Genomic DNA, 21,429 nt, shown 5'->3' on the forward strand with positions numbered 1-21,429 from the left:
AACTGAGTCACACAGGCCAGGGCAAGGATTTTTTTTTTAATAAGTAGGGTTTTTCTGGGACAGTCCTAGTTTAGCTTTGTGAGTCTAGCATAGTTTTACTATTATTGCCCATTTTGCTCTCAAGATCATCCTAATTTGGATGAAGCCTTGAAGCGTAATTTGACTTTTAAAACTATGTATGGTTAAAAATTGGATGAAATATAAAATAAAAAAAGAGGGTTCTTTGGATCCTAAATAAAATAAATCTCTTTCATCCAGCTCAGCCAAAGACTTTAATTTTATTTCCCTCTCAAATTAGTTCTTCATTTAAAATTAAATACAAGCAGTATGTCTGTTTCAAAGTACTTTTTACATTCACTGCCTCATTTAATCCTTACAACAGCTTCATGGGGTAAACATTCTATCCTATTTTATAGATGATAAAAGTGTGGTTTAGAGAGGTCCTGTGACTTCATAACAAGGTGACACAGTGTGTAGATAATAGCCCGGACTGGCCAGGGCCCGCTGATGACGGCTCTCATGCTCATGCCACTTTATGAAATGACACGGCATTTAAGCCATCCCACAAATGAACAGAATCTAAGGTGGAAAACCAAGGATCCAGATTAATAGCCTAGGTGTTAGAAAAACAGATTATGAAAAATTCAAATATCCTTTTGTCAGCCTGGTCTTGCAACAAAAATTCTAATTCGTTTACCCAGTTAGGCGTAGTGGAAACTGAAATCACCATTTTGGGAAGACAGCCCACACTCTCTTGGAGTCCCAGAGGATGAATCTCTGCTATTAAACCTCCAGACCAGGCAAGCAGTTCTAATGGGTGTCTTATTTTTAGAAACACACCTTAAAATTATCAAAGTAGTGCATAATTAGTTCAGAAAATAATAAAATAGAGGTAAAGTACAAAAGAAAAATAGAAATCATCTAAATCTCCTCACCTAAAGATGAATATGGTGAATATTTTAGTGTATCTCTGTCCTTTTCTTATACAAATGCAAAAATAGGATCATATCGTGCACACTTTTCAGCAGTCTGCTGCTCCCCCTAAAAACTGCATTTTGGACGTGGTTTCAAGTCCATAATCATGTGTCTGTATCTTTCTTTTTAGTAGCTGCCTAATAGTTCATCTTTTGGATTACTCTCTTTGACCAATCCTCTGTTGCTAGATAGTTGGATTGCTTTTGTTTTTTTTCTTTTTTTTCTATTATTAACTTAACAACAAAACTCTACACACACATATCTGTGTACACATCCAATTATTTCCTAAGGATAGCTTCCTTGGAGCGAGATTACTGTGCAAAAGAGTAAGAATCTTAGGCGCCCTTCTAACTCACATTGTAAATTGCCCTTCTGAAGGTTACACATTCCCATCAGTAGAGGATGTAAATGTCCATATCTCTATATCTCTCCAACCCCACAAACAAGAACTGTCACGAGTTCTTTAATTCCTTCTTTCTCTAATATTTTTCTTCCCTGACATCTGGCCTGACTGGTTCTATCTTCAGCTCACACCCTAACTTTCCCCATCTGCCTCTCTTATATTATTTGAGTTTGGGTTAGTCTTTACTCACTTGAGAGTACATCCCTTTGATGTGAAGAACCTTACATTGTATATCAAGGTCTGGACAGCAACATGCCCAGTAACAGGGTCACTGTGACATGCCCAAGAATTCTGAAATTTCAGAACCAGGTTTGTTAGAATTAACTGTTTTATATAGTCTCCCACATTGATTTGCCAGTCTTGGAAACAAAGCCACATTGAAGCTAGTCAAGACATAGTAGCAGAGGCCAAGAGCTGCTTGTACATTCCTTCACCTCCTACTCTGATTCTTTCTCCCTGCCCCAGGGGCATCCCCTCCTAAGTCCTCCTTCACTAGCTGTGCACTGAAATGCTTTTGTTTGCTTTATTTTAAAGGGGTACCATTCGGAAACTGGTACATTCACACAGTCCATTCTTTGTTTCTCATTGCTCATTCCCTCCAATAGTGAAGATCACAACTCCATGCTTCCTAAAACTTCCACTCCTAGTTCAAGATATTCGATAGCTTTGCACAACGTTTGGCTAACGTTTTTCTCCTAATTCTTGGGTGTTTTCCTTCATGGTCAAGAGGGCTGGTAGAACCAGCCGTGTTTAGTTTGTGTATGCAACCCCCCTTCTCCCTCAGGACTGGCGCAGAGATTGTCATAAAGAGTATGCTCCAACGGCGTTAAATAAGTACAGAACCAGGTACTGCATGCTCCCTCACACTACTCACTTTACAGAAGTTGCTCTTGCTGGCGGTGCCCACACTCAGGAAGGGTAATGAAAGAAAACACAGGTTAACTTTGCACTGGGACATATTAACATTCAACAGTCTTATCTTGGGAACTGAGTGTTTCCGTCCCTTGGTTTTAACGACAATTAGCCCGGATAGGAAGGGAAGAAATTGTAGGAGGAAGGGGACCAGTGGACCTAGTTCTAGCTGCCCTTCCAGGCCAAACATTTTCTAACACACAGGTACAAACTACATTCTCACCTAGAGACTAAAAAATCACTCTTTTCTGGGTTTCGCCCTCTACTACCTCAAACCAACTCTGCCAAAATTTAACCAATTCACCAGGACCTTGCATAAACATACTTATCTATTTTTACAGATTTTAGGAGGAGAAGTGACACATTTGTACAAAAAGTACACAAAGCGACACAGTCCAAAGTCCAACCCTCAGACAAAATCAATTACTAAACATCTACAGGGCAAAAGGAAAGTGGGCGGAGACTTTGGAGAGACACCCCTGGGAGCTGTTTGGAAGCCCAGTGAAAGCTGGGGTTCTACCGAGCCCCCAGCTAGGCTGCCGGAGCTAGGCCGCCGGGGTCCTCCCTCCGCTAGCCCGGAGAGCGCTCACGCTGGGCCCCGCCCAAGGCCCCGCCCCGCCGCCGACGTCACTTGTTATGTCTCGGCTGGGGTTGGGGTTGCGGCCGCAGCGGGTCCTCTGCTCGGGGCTCGGGAGACGACGGTCGCGGCCTCGCGAGGTAACCGCGGCGTTGGGTTCCTCGGGCCGGGAGCCGCAGCGGCCATCCGAGTTTGGCGGGCGCAACGTGGCTAGGGGACAACCCAATAGCCACCCAGGGAGCCATCTCGGGCCTGTTTTTCCTTTATTTCTCCAGGACCTTCGCTGTGCGCGCCCCATTGCCCTCTGCAGAGACCGCGACGCCCCCTCCCGGGTCCGGCCGCTGTGCCCGCCCGCCTGAAAGGCGCCGCCCGCCGGCCGGAGCGAACCTGGAGCCGCCGCCGCCGTGCCTGCCGCTCCTGCCTCGCTTCTCGCGGAGCCTGGGTGGCCAGCGGGGCCTGGGCCCTGGGCACCGGGCGCGGCGCTGCGGCGTCCACTCCTCTCCGCGCGGGGCCCCGGGCCAGGCCCTGCCGAGTGCCGCGCCCTCCTGACTCTCCGTCGCGGGATCCCCGCCTGCCCCTCCGGCCCCGCCTGCAGCCCCGACCCTGTTTCCTTTGTGGATCGGAAATATATTTTTTGGCTTCCCCGTTCCCCTTGAGATTACGGTGCTGGAAGGACGACCCCGCCACCTCGGTCAGTGCCCCCTGCCTGGGCGGGCTCTCTCCGCGCTCCTCTCCTTTCGGTGTTTAATTGATGGGGCTTTAAAACTTTTTTCCTTTTATTTTTCTTGCCTCTTGACTGGAAGGCCTGGAGTGAGGCTTTGCGCCTGTGCCCCTCGTCGTCTGGCCCTCATTCCCCAGATACCTAAGTCCACCTGCCCCCGGCCGGGGATGTTCCGACAGTGACGGCGGCGAGGGAAGAGCCGCACTCTCAGATCGTGCCATCACCCAGTCCGGTGTGAACACAGACTCACCCACCCTCCTGTTTTTCATAGTCGGAGCTCTCTGCAAAGGGGAGACGCCGGGAAAGATGTGGCTGAAGCTTTTTTTCTTGCTCCTCTATTTCCTGGTCCTGTTCGTCCTGGCCAGGTTTTTTGAGGCCATCGTGTGGTATGAAACTGGCATCTTTGCCACCCAGCTGGTGGATCCGGTGGCGCTGAGCTTCAAGAAGCTGAAAACCATTCTGGAGTGCCGAGGACTGGGGTACTCGGGGCTGCCCGAGAAGAAGGATGTGCGGGAGCTGGTGGAAAAGTCAGGCGAGTATCGGGCTGCCCTGATGTATTCTCCACCTAGGGTGGCGAGCGACCTGTACTTCCTCGTACCTGGTGGTACCCCCAGAATGAGGCCTTATCTGGAAGAGTTAAGCGGATTTCTCCGAGAGGTTCCCAGTTTTTCTTTGTCTAGGTTTTCTACAAAAAAAAAAAAAACACCCCAAAACAACCATGTGAATCCCCGTTTTGAGAAGGAGTCTGGAGTTATTTGTAGGGGTATAAGTGTGTCTTTTCAAGATTATAACAATTTAAAGTGCACCTTCTTAGCATTGTTTACTAAGTACACTGATTTCCTCAAAATTCGAGAATGTTACAAACTGGAAAGCATTATTATTTGTCAGTTGAAAATCATAAGGATATAAGAAAAACCACCAAACTTGTCTGTAAATAGCAATATTTGTCACTTTAATAATAGCGAGTTACCTACAGGGAACATATCACTGAAATACTTAATGTCAAAGAAGCATTTAGGCCTAAGATTTAAATGTAAAATAATGAGTTTAAATGGAGAGAAAGTGTACACTGTATTAGTTTTTCATACTTTAAGCATGTGAAAATGAGGTGAATGTGTGTGTGTGTGTGTGTGTGTGTGTGTGTGTGTGTGTGTGGCGCGTGCGCGCGCGCCTACCTTGTTTGTTTTACATTTCTGTTAGGACTTTTTAAAAAAACCTTGTATTTTGGATGTAAACTTTTCCCCCCCTTCTGTGTCACAGGCACTGCTACATCAACTTAAATGAGCTGGGAAATAGAATTGAAATAGTGCTAAGAGAAGACCATGTTAAAGAATGCATTTTCAATTACTGTTGGTTTTGGGGTAGGATTGGGTAAAAACTATGGTTAATTTTTTTCCACCCCTGCATAAAGCTTATCCTTGTTTAGATATACTTCCTTGAAGAGGAATGTACTATCATTTAAGAAAGGCATTCTAGATTGCTGTAGATGACAGTTGAAACTGATGGTTATCTTTTTTGTTGTTGTTTCAGGCATAGCTGTCAGCTGTGTCTTTTGCAAGAAAAATATTTTCTTTATTTAGTACCCTATAGCTATATAGTATGATAGGCAAGAATATTAACTTCAGAGGATTTAGCACTCACATACTTGCAAGTTAATGGTTATCAAACTCATATATCCCTACTGGAATAGAGGAGGGAACCCTCTCTGTAAAAATGATGTAGTTTTCTTTAGAGGAAACATAAAATTGTCTATTATTCTTGCTTTTTGTGTACTAACTGGCTGATGGTGACTTTTATATTTGGGTGGGATAAAGTAGAAGATCTCTAATAAGTAAACTCTCCAGGTTTAGAAATGTGTCTTAACTGCCAAAGCCAAATCATTTTTCATGGTAAAATAGTTTGATAACACAGCTTTTTTCCTTTTGACTTTTATTTAATGTTGCCTTCCTTTCAGCCTAAAAATATTTGTCACTTTTGATGGTACAGGGGTATGCATATCACTTAAGTAAAAATACAGCCTACAAATATATGACTCAGATTACACATTGTATAGCAGAGAGGTCTTGGCGTAGCAATTTAATTTTATAATTTAAATATTTGTTGTGTGTGGTTTTGCTACTCTGATGATAAAAGTGCTTATTTTCTCAGGTTTAAAATTTAAGGCAAAAGTTAAAATGATTTGACATTAGTGTTTTCCTTAATTCTCCTAAATTAAGCTCTAAATTTATACTGTTAATTTGTGTTTGAATATGGAGTTTGATCTTATAGGATCTTTTGTATCTAACCTCCAAGTCATATAAGCTCTATTGCTATTTTAAGCATATGGTGATAGCAAATTCTGGAAACTCATTGCTGAATGTAAGTCAGAAGTATATAAACCATACTGTTTAAAAATCATTTAACCCCACGAGGGGTTAAATAATTTAACCCCAGCTTCTAAACCCCACGAGGAGATGGATATTGTCTTTGTCCATTTTTGCCTGGCACGTAGTAGGTTCTTATTACATATTTACTGAATGTATGAATCTTAAATGGAAGTATTCATGTTCTATTCATCTCTAGAGTGCAATGAAAGTATAATATGATTTTTAACATTGTAAAATGAAATTAATCTTTGGAGTTGGGGAACGAGGGATTTTTGAAATCTTATTACTGTTGTTTTTTTGGTCTTCAGGTGACTTAATGGAAGGTGAGCTCTATTCTGCACTCAAGGAAGAAGAAGCATCTGAATCTGTTTCTAGTACCAATTTCAGTGGTGAAATGCATTTTTATGAGCTTGTAGAAGACACAAAAGATGGCATCTGGCTGGTTCAGGTATCAGAAACAATGATAGAAATGAATTTATTTTTACCAAAATAGCATTCCCCAGTTGGTAACACTTCTGTGTACTTATGTCAGGTTTCTTAAACATAACTCATTTCTCATAGGGATGCTCCAATGTCCCCTTAAAGAGGTGCCGTAGACCGGGGAAAATGAAAATTGAAGAGTGGGTGATGGGAAATGTTAAGGAAAGAGGGTTGACTGCTTTGTTTAGCATCAGCAGAAGCAAATTCATTTTAGTTGTTGGATCTTCATTAAAGTAAGAAGCTCACATATATATTCCTTTATTTTAGTGAGTTGTACTATTTCTCTTAATTTTTTTAAATCCAGTTTTTAACTCTGCGGTCCAAATAATTTTTATATCTAAAAGGAAGAACCTAAAGTTAAAAAAAGGTAAAAGAATCCTTCTATAATGGGATAGCCAACTTTTGTGAAACTATCGTAGGGAATGGTGGGGGTACTCATTACTTTGCTTATGAAATTCATGATAGTATAATTTTAAGCCCTAGCTCCCATGAAAACTGTGAGATTTAATTAGCATATTAGGCTTTTAGAGTTTTGAAGGACTTTAAAAATAATTTTTTATGTTCCCAAAGTATGGTTTATGTACCATTCATGATAAATAAGTGGGCACATATTATCTATCATTTACATATTTTAATGTAAATTAGAAAAGTCAATATATTGAAAATATAATTTCATAAATAACACTTAGGGCTAGGCTAAAGTTATTTCAATTTTTAAAATGTAAGTTCCTTAAAATACGATATTAAGTAAATTAACAGCATTAATTCAGCTAAAATTTCGATTTTGAACTAGGATCAAATCCCAGGTCCCCTCATTTCTTGTCCAGTGCTCTTGTCATTGCACAGTGGTGCTGGCAAAGTTTGATTCAGGGTATTAAAAAACCAAAATAGCCATGTTTTCATATATCTTTCAATATGGGAACAGGACTATAAAATGTGGTAGAAAAGCTGAGTTCAGAGACCTTAGTTGCAGATCTGGTTCTGTCACTGATTTCTTTATGATGATGAAGACTGTATGATGATCTTACATATTACCATCTAGTTCATTTTGAGTTTATTGTTGTACATGGTATAAGAAAATGGGCCAGTTTCATTTTTTGCATGTATCTGTCCAGTTTTCCCAACACCATTTATTGAAGAGGGTGTCTTTACCTAATTGCATATTCTTGCCTCCTTTGTCATAGATTAATTGACCATATTGGCATGGTTTAATTTCTAAGCTCTCTCTGTTTCATTGATATGTGTCTGTTTTTATGCCAGTACCATGCTGTTTTGATTACTCTGGCTTTGTAGTATAGTTTGATATCAGGGACTGTGATACATACAACTTTGTTCTTCTTTCTCAAGATGGCTTTGGCTGGCTAGTCAAGGCCTTGTGATTCCATATATATTTTAGGATTATTTTAGTTCTGTGGAAAATGTCATTGCTTTTTGGTAGGGATTGCATTGGATCTGTATATATCTTTGTAATCAGTAATTTTTAAGTTCAGCAAAGAGAGAATCTGGGAGGGTATAGTTCATACCTTATCCATCAAATTCTAGTTTATTTCTGTGTTAATTAGTTGGTATTGAAAAATAAACTGTAGCACCTTTAAAGTTTTATAAGTAAATTGTTATTCTACTTCTTTTTCCTGATATTTATTTCTGATAGTCTGATTAAAGAGAACTTACTGATTTTGATAACTTTAGTTTTATTACTGAGGTTAAGTTGAATAGCTAGTCCTACTGCCCCCTGTTTGGTGTTTAAATGTTTGTCCCCACATTGAATGTTACCATAGAGATAAGTGGTAAAAATGCTGAGCACCTTCCAAACCTGGGAAAGCCAGGTCAAAATCTGGAAATCTTTTGGTATGTATATTGGGTGTTGTTACCTGTACACAACAAACATATTCTGGTTCACTAATCAGCAATTTATTCTTGGCTTATAAATTATCTAATATTTTTTATGTCCCATTAAAGGTATCCATGGATTTGGATCCCTTATTATGTGACAAAATTTACAAGATATGTGTATGCAAGACCCTCGAGATGTATCAGGAACATAAACCAGGCAGAGTTCTTGCTCATTCAGGCAGCTCAAATTCCATCTGGGAGAGTTAGGCTCTAAATAAATAAATATTTAATATGACATCAGTTTGTGGAAAGTGCTAAGAAGAAAATAAGCTGGGTCAGTTTGGGTAACAAGATGGGGAGTGGCAAGGAATTCTCTGGTAAGGTGACACTTGAATGAAGTGAAGATGAAATAATGAATGATAGTGAATGTTAACATTATAAATTCTAATCACTAAATTATTATTTGGATATTTTTTAAACCTCAGAGGTATTAATACTTTAAAATGATTTCTTAGAAAAATGGAATGTATTTATGTGATTCTCTGTGTGTTAATGATGCAGTAGGAGAAAAACATAAACACACTTAATTTTTCCAGTGACCTTCAAGATTTGAACTTATCAGCACTGTCTGCCTCGTATCCATTGGGCCCAGTGGCTTTTATCTGTCAAATGGCTGAATTGGGTTGAAAGAACAGTCTCTGGTAGGACACTGAGAAGACTGAGATTGAAACCCTGTCTTTTGTACTCTGAACTCACCAGCTAACCTATCAGCACAGAAACTTTGGTGTAAGCTCTTAAAAGAAAGCTTTTTTTTTTTTATTAAAAATATCTGCTAGAAATAAAAGAGAAATATTTTCTTGGTTGCTTATCACTCAACTCAGGTGATATTTATCTAATCTCTTATAAAAGATAACTTTGAAAAATTAGTTTTAACAGTTTGAATTACTCTTCTTTCATTATTTTAGAAGAAGCTGTGTAATTTGTTTGCTCTATTTTTTAAGTATATTTTAATGATTATGCTATTACACTTGTCCCATTCTTTTTTCTCCCCTTTATCCTCCTCTACCCAGTACCCCATTCCCTACATCATCTTCCCCCCGCCCTTAGTTCATGTTCATGGGTCATACTTACAAGTTCTTTGGCTTCTCCATTTCCTATACCGTTCTTAACTTTCTTTCCCCTGTCTATTTTGTACCTACCAGTTATGCTTCTTATTCCCTGTACCTTTCCCCCCATTCTTTCCCCTTATCCTCTGCCTCCCTCCTGATAACCCTCCACATGATCTCCTCTTTGATTCTATTCCTGTTCTAGTTTGCTTAGTTTGTTTTTGTTTTTAGGTTCAGTTGTTGATAGTTTTGAGTTTGTCATCATTTTGCTGTCAATAATTTAGTCATCTCCTTTTTCTTAAATAAGCCCTTTTGACATTTCACATAATGAGGGCTTGTTGATGATGAACTTCTTTAACTTGGCCTTACCTGGGGAGCACTTTATCTGCCCTTCCAATCTAAATAATAGATTTGTTAGATAGAGTAATCTTGGATGAAGGTCCTTGCCTTTCATGACTTGTAATACTTCTTTCCAGCACCTTCTTACCTGTAAGGCTTCTTTTGAGAAATCAGCTGATAGTCTTATGGGAACTCCTTTGTAGGTAAGTATCTCCTTTTCTCTTGCTACTTTTAATATTCTCTCATTATCTTTAATCTTGGTTTACGTGATTATATGTGCCTTGGTGTGTACTTCCTTAGGTCCAACTTCTTTGGGACTCTCGGAGTTTCCTAGAGTTCCTGTAAATCTGTTTCTTTTGCCAGATTATGGAAGTTCTCCTTCATTATGTTTTCAATTTTTTGCTCTTCCTCTTCTTCTGGCATCCCTGTAATTCAGATGTTGGAATGTTTAAAGTTGTCCTGGAGGTTCCTAAGCCTCTCCTCATTTTTTTGAATTCTTGTTTCTTCCATCTGTTCTTGTTGAATGTTATTTCTTCCTTCTGGTCCACATTGTTGGTTTGAGTCCCTGTTTCATTCCTTCACTGTTGGTTACCTGTATAGTTTTCTTTATTTCACTTTGCATAGCATTCACTTTTTCCTCTATTTTGTGACCATACTCAATCTGTGAGCATCCTGATTACCAGTGTTTCAAACTCTGCATCTGATAGGTTGGTATCTCTTCGTTGCTTTGTTCTAATTTTGGAGCTTTGATCTGTTTTTTCATTAGTGCCATATTTTTTTGTCTCAGCACAGCTATTATGTTATAAGTGGGAGAGCCTTAGCTGTTCACCAGGGTGAGGCAACCCACTTCATGGCATTGTGGTGCTGTATGTGGGGGAGGGGTCAGAGAGAATAATGCCCCTTGCTGACCCTCGCTTTTAAGAGACTGGCAGTTTCTCCCACTGCCACAACCCCCTCAGGTTTTTAAGGCCAGAGGTTCTGAGGCTTTATTTCCCCCAAGCTGGAACCCAAGTTTCACTGTCTGTCTCACTACCCAGTTGGTCCTCCTGGTTTATCTATCCCCCACCTCCCCCCCACCCACCCCTCTGCCGAATGTGGTCCCTGGTCCATCACCCACAGCCTGGTTTTCCAGCCACAGCCTTGCCACGTGTCCTCTCCACCCTGGCTGCCTGTGTTCACCCCTCCTACAAGTCAGGATGAATATTTCTTCTTTAACTCCTTGCTTGTCAGTTCTGGTTTTTAAATGGGTTGTTTCTTTCTTTTGATTGTGCCAAGAGGCAAAGAGTGTCTGCCTATGCCTCCATCTTGGCCAGAACTCCTTTTTTTAAAAAAAATCTGTGAGGATGCAAAGATCCCAGCCAGTTCAGTCCTCTTCAGACTGCCTTTATTTTAGATATCCTGTATAAGAAATAGCTAAGCATACCCCAATTCTCTCTTCTTTTACTCCCAGTTTTCTAGTATCATCTATGTCATCCTGACATGGATAAATTATAGTTAGTTTTTTTAAATTATTGGGAAAAAATGTAATTAAGTAGCATATGACTGATAAATTAGCACTTTAAACCTCATATGTTATTTTACTGAAAGGATGTGTGGATTTATTTATTTAGGGAAAATGTGACTTTGATAAATGGGCATATGAGCCCTGGCTGGTGTGGCTCAGTTGGAGTGTAGTCCCGTAACTGAAAGACTGCAGGTTCAATTCCTGGTCAGGTCACAAACCTAGGTTTCAGGGGCAGTCTCTGGCCTGGGTGCTAATGGGAGGCAACCAATCAATGTTTCTCTCTATCCCTTCCTCTTTCTCTCAAAATCAGTGAAAAAATGTCCACAGGTGAGTATAAAAAAATAATTAATAAATGGGCATATGACTTAGCTATTCTGTTACTTGGTCAGTTCTTTATTTTTCTGGAATGGATTGATTGATAATGTAGACTGATTATCTTTTTTGGTGACACTTCCTGTGGAATGACACCACAAAAGGAAAAATTAATTTCTGTAATTTATTCAATTCATCATATATTCTTATGACCTCTATCTTCTCTACAGTTCATGAGTTTGTTTTTTGAATAATACATGTTAAAAGATCTTTATATATTCCCCCTCTTAATTGAAGGTTCGTGCCCATGAATTATCCTTTTGTTAAAATAGAGTATTAGGATACTCCTTTTCATATCAAGCTTTTCTGTGTCTATCTTACACTCTCTGTAGTGTGAGGTGAAAGGAACTAACCTGTTTTCTAACAGTTCTTTGTAACATTCTGTTAGTTCCTGCTTTGTTTCTAGCCCAAGCTTGTTTCATTAGCTATTTTTCAGTTTTGTGGATTCTTTGATTCTGCTGCCACCCAATCTTCTTAGCATCACAAAGCAGAAGACAATTACTTTTTATTTCAAAAGATTCTTAGGCAGATAAACAGTGCATATGCTTCTGAAATGGAAAAGTTTGCATAGTTTATGGGTTTTATGGATGTATCCTTATCTTAACGTTTCTATTTCTGTGTTGTGACTTTTGTTCAAAGAAGTGCAAAGAAAGATTGTGATATTTGTTCCCTACCAGCTTTGTCACATCTTAAGGAATTGAACATCGCTGGAATTGAGATAGCAGTGAAAAGCATCACAGTATTTGAAGTAAAGCTTTGGGTCAATATCTACTGAAGTGTTATGCTAATCTATTTTCTGTTGGACTGAAAAGAGTTAATAGCTATTTTAAAATTTGTTCATCTTTGCTCCTAGATAATAGTTGTCCAGGGAGATTCTAACCTGTTTATTCCTTTCTTGACACTACTGTAAATGCAAAATATAGTCAAACCTCAGTTCCCAAACATCTTTGTTCTTGAACAGCATGGTCCTTAACCAAGTTGTTCACATACACACAAAAAAAGCCTCACTTGTCTGACAAAATTTTGGGTCTCGATTCTCAACCCTTTTAAGCATAAAAGGGTACCCGTATGATCAGTCATGTGCCGCTCAGGCTACACACAGAGGAGATTCAGTTTTCAAAAAAATCACTTATCAAACAGTTTCCAGAATGAATTAAGTTCGAGAACCAAAGTTCCACCGTATATGACCAGCCACTTTATCCTTTATTTTGTATTAGTGAAAAACTTTTGTTTTTACTCATAAACAAAGCTTGTGAGAAAACCAGAGAAACAATTAAATGACATTGAATTTTGTTTTTGTCAATCACTTTTCTGCACTTTTAATGTTTTTATAAAATTGGGGTATATTTAGGTGGTTCTATGATCTCGAAAGAAAAAATTTCTTGTTAAATGAAATATTGAGAGATGCAGAACATGTTATTGCACAGCACTTCTGTGCAGTGATGTTATTTAATTTAGCCTAGATGTTGTTGTATGGGGATTAATAATAATAAAAGGCATATGCCAAATGTTCTGATTAATAATAAAATTCACCTTTAAAATCTAGGCAAAAGGGTGTGGCTTTTTCTTCCACCAATGTAACACCTACAGTACGTGTGGAAGACAGTAGGCAATAACCTGAGGTCCAGTTTTTCTTTGTAAGTTTAACTGGACTACACAGGTTGACATCAGAAGGTACGGGTACTTGGCATCACACACTGTCCAACCCAGTGCCATCCGGTGATGTGCTGGCGCCAGCTCCTACTGTTTCATGAAGGGTGATTGTTAACATCTCTTCCCAACTCCATATTTAGAGATGTCATGTTGCTAACTTGAAGTCGGCCATCTGGGCATATTTATACTAAAGAAATCAGCAAATCAGAGCATCCTGCTTCTTCTGGAGAGCTAGTTAAACATTTATCAGCAAACCACTGGTTCCATTTATTCATTCAGCTGTCTAACAGATATTCAGATCTAATGTCTGCCAGTCAAGCCTTGAGGTGAGCACTGAGGGCACAACAAATAATGATAATCTGTGCCATAAAATAGCTTATAGTTTGGTTAACTGAAATGTGTGGGCCAGTAAAAATCTTAGTATATAGTTGATTATCTTTTCCATCTGCGTTAGATGGTGCATCATGGTGCTAGCATTTTAAGGAATCCTAAAGAAGTGTATTAGACAATGAGGTGGAACCTAGAAAAATTGCAGTAATTTTGCAATGGAAAAAATGTATTTTTAAATATACTGGATAGGAGGTCGTTATGTTTGGGATTAAAAACACTGATATGCAATTGCATAGCCAGATACTATTTATGATAACGTTTGTCCAGAAAACATTCTAGATAACAGATCATTGGGATAGGGACTTTCATTATAACAGTAATTAAAAACTTGGAGACTTTAGAGAATCTATATAATCAGAAGTAGAAGAATGAGTAACTAAACCATAAAAAGTTAAAATTGTTTGGTTCAATATAAATATTTAATGAGTACCCAAATGCCAGCTGCACTATACTGGCTGCAGAAAACACAGTGGTGAGCAAGTGTCCGGATGCCAGCAGATAAGGTGGGGGTGGGGGTGGGGGAGTGAAAAGATTGCTTCACTTGTTTGTAGCCTTTTGCCAAATCTGTCCCAGGCTTGGAACTTAGGCTATATTTTTATCTAGTTTTTTTTCCAGTCTCTGATAATATTCCCATAGAGAAGTCAACTGCCAAGAAAGATGCCTTGTTTCTTACTAAGACCAGATTGTGAATGCCTCTGGGAATCATTGTGCATTCTGTTGGGTATGTGCTATAGTTGGGAACTCTTACTGGTGCAACACAGTAGTTGTAGACTTAAAGTTTTTGTTATGCCATGTGACTCAGACAGATGAGTTATTTTGTAAAAATATTAAGATTTTTAGTGGTTGTTTAATTCAGCCTCCACCACATTTAATTTATGCTAACCCTTTAGTTGAATGATATGACTATTTACGACATCGGACAAAATAATTTCTAATTGCATAAACATAACTCTAGAGTCAAATAAAATACTTTCATGCCATGCCTAGTAGATCTTTCTTTTTTGTGTGGCTTTTCCAGTCAGGGATCATTAAACTCTTCAAAAGCATGTGTTGGAACAGCTTGCTGACTAAATAGGCTCTAGGGTTAAACATTGTCATGTACTTGCCACAGGGGTGTTCCTGCCTTTCTTCACTCACATCTGTTGTCTGTGCTGCAGACTGAGTGCCCGGGAACAAGCCCGGCTCATTCTTACTTCCTTTCCCAGTGCTGGAGCCCTTGTAAATCTGAGAGGGACCTGTGCAAGTGTCAGGATGCCAGCAGATACGGTGGGGGTGGTCAGAATCTTTACTGAAAGATGCCCCTAGATTTAGGGCCATAACTCATATTGATTAAAGCACCTCTTGATTAATCCCTTGATACAATATCATTTTAAATACAGACCTGAAACATTTGGGTTATTTGCAGCCTTGAAATAGGAGTGAAAGGGAGTTCCTTTTGTCGTTGTTGTTGTTGACACTATTAAAGATGACCCCCATGCCCCCACCCCTTTAGGTAGGAAGGCAGAACAGGGAATGTGGTAATATAATTGCACAGACACTTCTTAACCCTGAGTAATCGAAAAATAACTTCAAGATTTCTTTGATTACTTGACAGAAAAAACTACTATATTGACTCTTGAGTGGTAGAAAAAAAAGAAAAGAAATGCCTGTCTTGCTTGATCTGCCTTATTCTTCAAGTAAAATTTATACAGCACATTTGGACTGTGAAAAAAATGCAAAGCTAGGGACTCACATGTAACCAGCATAAACCTCCTCAGAAAGAGCTTTCATCTCCTAAGACCATGTCCTCAAATTGCCTTCTTTCTGGCTACCTCAGCCATCTGAACATTTGAATAATAACTTGTGTCTCCCTCAATAAGATCATTTATTGTCACTAACAAGTACTAACAAAACCATTTGTTTATGCCCTAAATTATATTTGTGTGTTTATTAAGCATCAAAGTTATGTTACAGAATGTTACATATGCATGCATGTCTGTAGGTTTGAGGATGATGACATCAGTGGTACATGGCAGTGTTTATTGGACTGTTGGCACATAAGTGGCATTTTTCACCACCATGTGCTCCCTCTCCTGCTGTTGCCCTTGCAAATCTGTTAGACTTCCAGCAGAGGGGCCAGAGATGAGGTAGCTGTACCATCTCCTGCCTCTCCCTGGGAGTTGAGTGTTGGCACTCATTTCACACACACCCCTGCAATTTCACTTCCTGGAGGCTTTGTGAACATGAAAATAGCCTTTCCTTTCAGAAAGATTAGAGGCCCTCAGAGTATTGTGTTATAGTTTTGAATTAAATAGTACTAGTAATATAGCGTTCATGAAGAATAAAGTAGAGTATATACACACTAGGCTTAAAATAAATCAAATGGATGTTTTCACGAGGATGTTTTTGGCTTTCCTTTAAGTTCCTATTTAGTTATTTTCTTTGTGTTTTTGTTTTTAATAAATATTCTTTCATTTTTGTTTTTTACTGGTATCTTTATTGGAATTCTGCCTTCATTTAAAGCAGGAAAGTTACGGAATAAAGGGAAAAGGTATGAACAATTACAAAGGCTAAGAAAAAACTCATTATATATTTTGAAGGTTAATTTACTTAAGTTAATTTAGGTCAGTTCTTTTTAAGAAATATTTTTTTCTTATCCCAGTCTTAATTGTGTTTGAAAGCTATTTGCAAGTTTGAAGTAGCAGTTCAAAATGTAGAATGCATGATGGTGTTCTTTTTATCTGTTAGAACCGTTTGTGATTGTTATGAAAGGAGTAGTATTGATTTTAGTCAAAGCACCATTTAATAGAAAACATGTGTTTGACTCTGGCTCCATAACCATACTTATAAAAAAGTGAAATGTGAACTCATCAAATCCACATGTGATCATTTTAGTAAGCTTTACTTGGATTATTGTTTAAATGTTTCAGAGCAAAGAGATGGCTCCAAAGGCCATTTTCTTACACCATATGGCGGAGAAAGGATGTGGCTGGCTATTCAATACGGCTTTGACTCCCCTTCTTTGTAACTGCCACAGAGTGTGGGAGTTCAATGAACTGTATTCAGTATTTTAGGTCTTTCCCAATTGGACAGTTAGTTGCTCCTTCTACAAGATTTTAATGATAATGTGAAACAGTAAAAAAGAAGTAGGAACAGAGTATCTTTTTCAAAGAAGTTAAGTAATGTTATAAATGGTTGTTTTGACTCTAGTTTAGGTAATTGAAATTTCTGTTTTTCTTTTGTGAAAAATAGGTCATAGCAAATGACAGGAGCCCCTTGGTGGGTAAAATCCACTGGGAGAAAATGGTGAAAAAGGTGTCAAGATTTGGAATACGGACAGGCACTTTTAACTGTTCCAGTGACCCCAGGTAAGCTGACGAGGCAATTTTTAGAATTTGAGTTCTGACGAGAATTTTTAAAAATAAAGACAATGATATTAGAAGCTTCTTTAAAATAAAAACTATTTACAACATTTAGCATGCCGTTAGTTACTCAGGTGCTTGACTAATAGTTTTTGATAAACTGGCAGTTACTTTTTCTCTGAAATCTCTTTTTTTCCTACCTGATTCTTCTGTGTTCTTTCTAGTGGGAAGCCTCGTAAGAGTACGCCTTCAGTCTTTTTTGTTTCACTTTTCTTTCGCAGAGGGACTTCAGCACATTTATGACTTCAGGTGACACCTTTGTGCTGACCTAAGTCTTCCATAACTCAGATCTGTGGTTTGCATTTTATCACTCATTTTCATCTGCCTTATTCCTAACATATCCTGTTGGCTAAACCCAGTGTTCAAATTCACATTTATTCTCTCTTTCTTTTCCTTAAAAAATTTTTTTAAATTTGTTCATTTTTAGGGAGAGAAGGAGAGAGCGAGAGAAACACCAATTTGTGGTTCCACTTATTTATGCATTTATTGGTTGATTTTTATATGAGCTCTGACTGGGGATTAGACCTTCAACTTTGGCATGTTAGGATGATGCTCTAACCAACTGAGCTACCCAACCAGGGCATCCTCTTTTCCTTTAATAAACCCTGTGCCCTTTCTACCTTTCCTTTTAAGTCTTTTATTGGTTTTTTGTTTGTTTTTTCCATTTTGTCAGACAGGAATCCTTGTAGGCATATTTGTTTTTCCTTTTGTCCAGTATTTAGTCTGTCAAATGATTTCTTGTTTTATTATTCCATTATTTGTTCTTTATAATGCATTTTATTTCATTTTCTGGTGCCACCAAGTTATAACTTCAATTTGTCTGTTTATTAATTATCCATTTAATAAATAGCATGGATAGCATGTTTTATTTAGTGCTAAGGAAGGGGTATGTGATGTGTATGTCAAAACCCCCACAACATAAGGCAACTTGTAATGCGGGTAGGTACGCCCCATTTATGTTATATGTGGCCACAATGGGAAACTTATTAGCTAGAGAAAACCCTCCCGTACCACTGCTGCACCTCAGATTTTCCTGCCTTTCTCCTTTAGGCCCACGTTTGCTTTAGTTCTCTCTACTCTCTCCTTGATTTGCTCACTTGTAAGGTGAGAGCTATAGCACCAGGATGCCCAAAGAGTTGGGGATAAGGAGGGAAGTCCTTGTATCTCCTGACTCACATTTAATCTCCTCCTGTACCCACAAAGCTCCATCCCCTTCTTCATCACAGAAACTTGGTCATAGTTCAGTGCCTTTCAGTGGAATGTCTGAGACAGCCTAAATACTAATGTTCATATGAAAAAGAAATTATTATTATTTCTGTCTTTGTTTACAAAAATCATTGTGTTTAGTCTGGTTCCATCATTCCCAGAGTCTAAGTGAAAGATCTCTTTTACCCCACCGGTGATTGCAATATCAGAACAAATGATAATGCTGGTTATTTTTATATTTTTCCAGGTTATGCCAAAAGTCAGTATTTTATTGAGAAGTATTTAGAATTGATTTTTAAAAAATCAGTGAACTAAGTAATACATTTCAGTCTTAACAGGCATGTTTCAGTTGGTTGAACATTGTTCCACAAAGCAAACAGTCCCTGGTATGATCCCTGGTAAGGACACATGGCCTGGGTTGCAGGCCTGGTTCCCGGTTGGGGTGCGTGGGAGAGGCAATCAATCAGTATTTTTCTCCCTGTCTTTCTCCCTCCCTTCCCCTCTCTCTAAAAATAAATAAATAAAATCTTTTTTAAAATAAAAAAATAATACATTTCAAACACAGCAATTTATAAATATTAGGTTGACCAAAAAGTCAATGGTTTTTTTCATAAAAGACACATTTTTCATTTTCACCAATAACTTTATTGATTTAGATATTTTGAGTATGTTGGCTATCTCCCACGTGATATAACATTGATTGTTCTCAATTAATGTCCCTATTTGATCACTGTCAATTTCAAGTGGTCTACCAGAGCACCTTCCAGCAGGAAATCTCTAGCACGAAACTTCGCAAGCCACTTCTGACTCATTCGATCAGTCACAGCACCTTCTCCATACACTACACAATTTTTTTTTGTATTTCAGTTGTGCTTTTACCTTTCTTGAAATAATAAAGGATATATGCCAAAAACATTGCATATTTTCTTCCATCTTCAATATTAAAGTGGCTACACAAAAATTCACCGATTTTGTTACATTGTTTTAAGTGCACACTGACATGACACCTGTCACAATACAATCTAACAAAACTGCTTTGAATAAAATTAAAGACAACTAAGTGCTACTAGAGCCATCTTACAGAAAAAATGAAATGAACTTTTTGGCCAACCCAATGTATTAGAAATATCAAGTAAAAATAAAATTACAAAAATGTGAAGTTGGAACACATATTACAGTCTAACATTTAAAGTTAGATAACATTAATAAATAAAGAGTTCAAAAATAAAATAAGTACAACATAAAATGAAGATAATCTATTAAGCATGAGTCATTGAAGGAAATAGTAATATTTTATGTTTCTGGTGTAATCTTAATGAAGCAAAATATATCAGAAGCGTCATAATTGAGGCCAGTTGATTTAGTGCAGATTTTTCTAGCTTCTTTTGGAAAAGTTCTTCTGTACTAGCTGAAGAATGGTGAAGACACATATAAGCTATCTCTGTACATTTAGCTCTAAATCCTTCATTTTCAAATAACCCCACCTTATTTATGATAAAGAGATATTTTTGAGAAACATTTTGCCGTTTTGTAGGTTGCAGCTATAATTTTTTGTTATTAAAGAAGCACTTTATCCTAATTTTCATCACAAAGGTGAAGATTTTGATGCACAGTTACTTGTGTCGGTTCTAATACTGTCATGTTCATGTCTCCTTTTATCCAGAAAGTCTTCCAAGATAAGAACTGTTCTTGCTATAGAAGCTGTGCTTAGTCAGGGTTTTTTCTTTCTTGCTTTTGAGGATTGTGGAGATACAGAAGAACAAAATAGTAAGAAGAACTGGCCAGGGAATAGTGTTATTCAGCAAGCGTTTTAATCATGTTTTGAATGATTGAGTCATCATTTCAATCCCAGATTCTTAAAAACACCAAATCTCTCTACTCTACCCTCCTGTTGCCTTCTTTACTGTAGCTCCTTATTTGGGTGGCTTCCGAGACAGCCTCCTCCGTCTAGTAAGCCAGCCCGTTGCACAGCAGTACTTTCCTGACCTGTTTCACCCCCACAGGACCATTCAGGACCACCACCTCCTGGCAGTGTCTAACTGCTATGGCAGAAGTTCTCATTCCTTTACCTACACATCCAGCTTGCCTGGCAGTAATCTTGTCATTCCCCAAACAAGCGATCTAGCTCAGACAGCTGAACCTTTCAGCCATCTATTCTCTGCTCTTCTTTTAGAGAAAGTACGTAATGAAGTGGTTGTATATCTTGTGGGGGTTGGAGAGATCAAGGTAAATGGGTTAGGGCTACCTATTGTGAGAGCCTCAGGGGTAGGAGCCCATGGAATAGGCAGAGTAGGGAGGATGGGAGGAAGGGCCAGGAAGGCCAAGGAGGCTAGTGACTTCATCTGAAGAAATGATATCATATAAACAGAATATCAGGCACGCCACACCAAAACTGGGGGACCAAAACTCACAAGCCATGTTTTTTATTATTTTTAGTCTTCACATTCTCTAAGAGATCTCAAAAGATTTACTTTAAAAACTAGAGGATATTTTTATGGTATTGTTACTGAATTTATTTAGACCTTTAAAAAGCTTTTTAAAATTTGACAGTAAAAGTTTTTATATGGATGAAAGGTAATATATCACTCTTTAAAAGTAAAATTTGGGCCCGGCGGGTGGCAGGAGAGCTGGGCGGACAAGCAAAGGATTCCAGTCACACAGCCTGGAAACCAAAAAAAAAAAAAGTAATATGTACATTACTCTTTATTTCTAATGTTTAGCAGTAAGGTTTAAATCAATATAATATACTTTTTTTGTATTGGATTTCTTTAGAAGAGTGTTTAGATAAATATATAATGGTAGCCTGGTGTTTTTATAAGTATTAGAGTGTTTTCAAGTCTGGAAGACATGATTTAATTTTTTTTTTAATATTTAATTTATTTATTTTTCGAGAGAGGGGAAGGGAAGGAGAAAGAGTGGGAGAGAAATATCAATGTATGGTTGCCTCTCATGCGTCCCCTGCTGGGAACTGGCCTGCAACCCAGGCATGTGCCCTGACTGGGAATCGAACCGAGATACTCTGGTTCCCAGGCCCGCGCTCAATCCACTGAGCTACGCCAGCCGGGGCCAAGACATGATTTAATTTGAAAGATACATGATAACATACAGAATTATTTTTTTCTGGCTCTTAAGTTCTGTCTGGAATGATAAACCTTAAAAACTATCACTTAGCTCTGAACTGAAAAGAAAGC

General features: G+C 38.4%; 1 protein-coding gene across 4 annotated transcripts in view; it reads left to right on the top strand.

Annotated features, from left to right (window-relative positions):
- Positions 1-3,894: 3,894 nt before the first annotated feature.
- The window catches only part of LOC119059877 (charged multivesicular body protein 3), a 100,649-nt gene continuing 83,114 nt past the window's right edge, over positions 3,895-21,429 (top strand). The window contains exons 1-4 of one of the 4 annotated variants that reach the window (XM_037159730.2): positions 3,895-4,120; positions 6,263-6,402; positions 14,268-14,352; positions 16,863-16,965. In XM_037159730.2, the coding sequence (XP_037015625.2) occupies positions 3,895-4,120; positions 6,263-6,402; positions 14,268-14,352; positions 16,863-16,876 (465 nt within the window). In that variant the 3' untranslated portion in view covers positions 16,877-16,965. Of the gene's footprint in view, positions 4,121-6,262; positions 6,403-14,267; positions 14,353-16,136; positions 16,162-16,862; positions 16,979-21,429 lie in introns of those variants that run through there. The other 3 variants (XM_053664650.1, XM_037159729.2, XM_053664651.1) reach the window with 3 other exon arrangements.

This window comes from Artibeus jamaicensis, unplaced genomic scaffold (genome assembly GCF_021234435.1).
Source record: "Artibeus jamaicensis isolate MK-2021 breed Jamaican fruit bat unplaced genomic scaffold, CSHL_Jam_final contig_384, whole genome shotgun sequence".
NCBI classification, from domain to species: domain Eukaryota; kingdom Metazoa; phylum Chordata; class Mammalia; order Chiroptera; family Phyllostomidae; genus Artibeus; species Artibeus jamaicensis.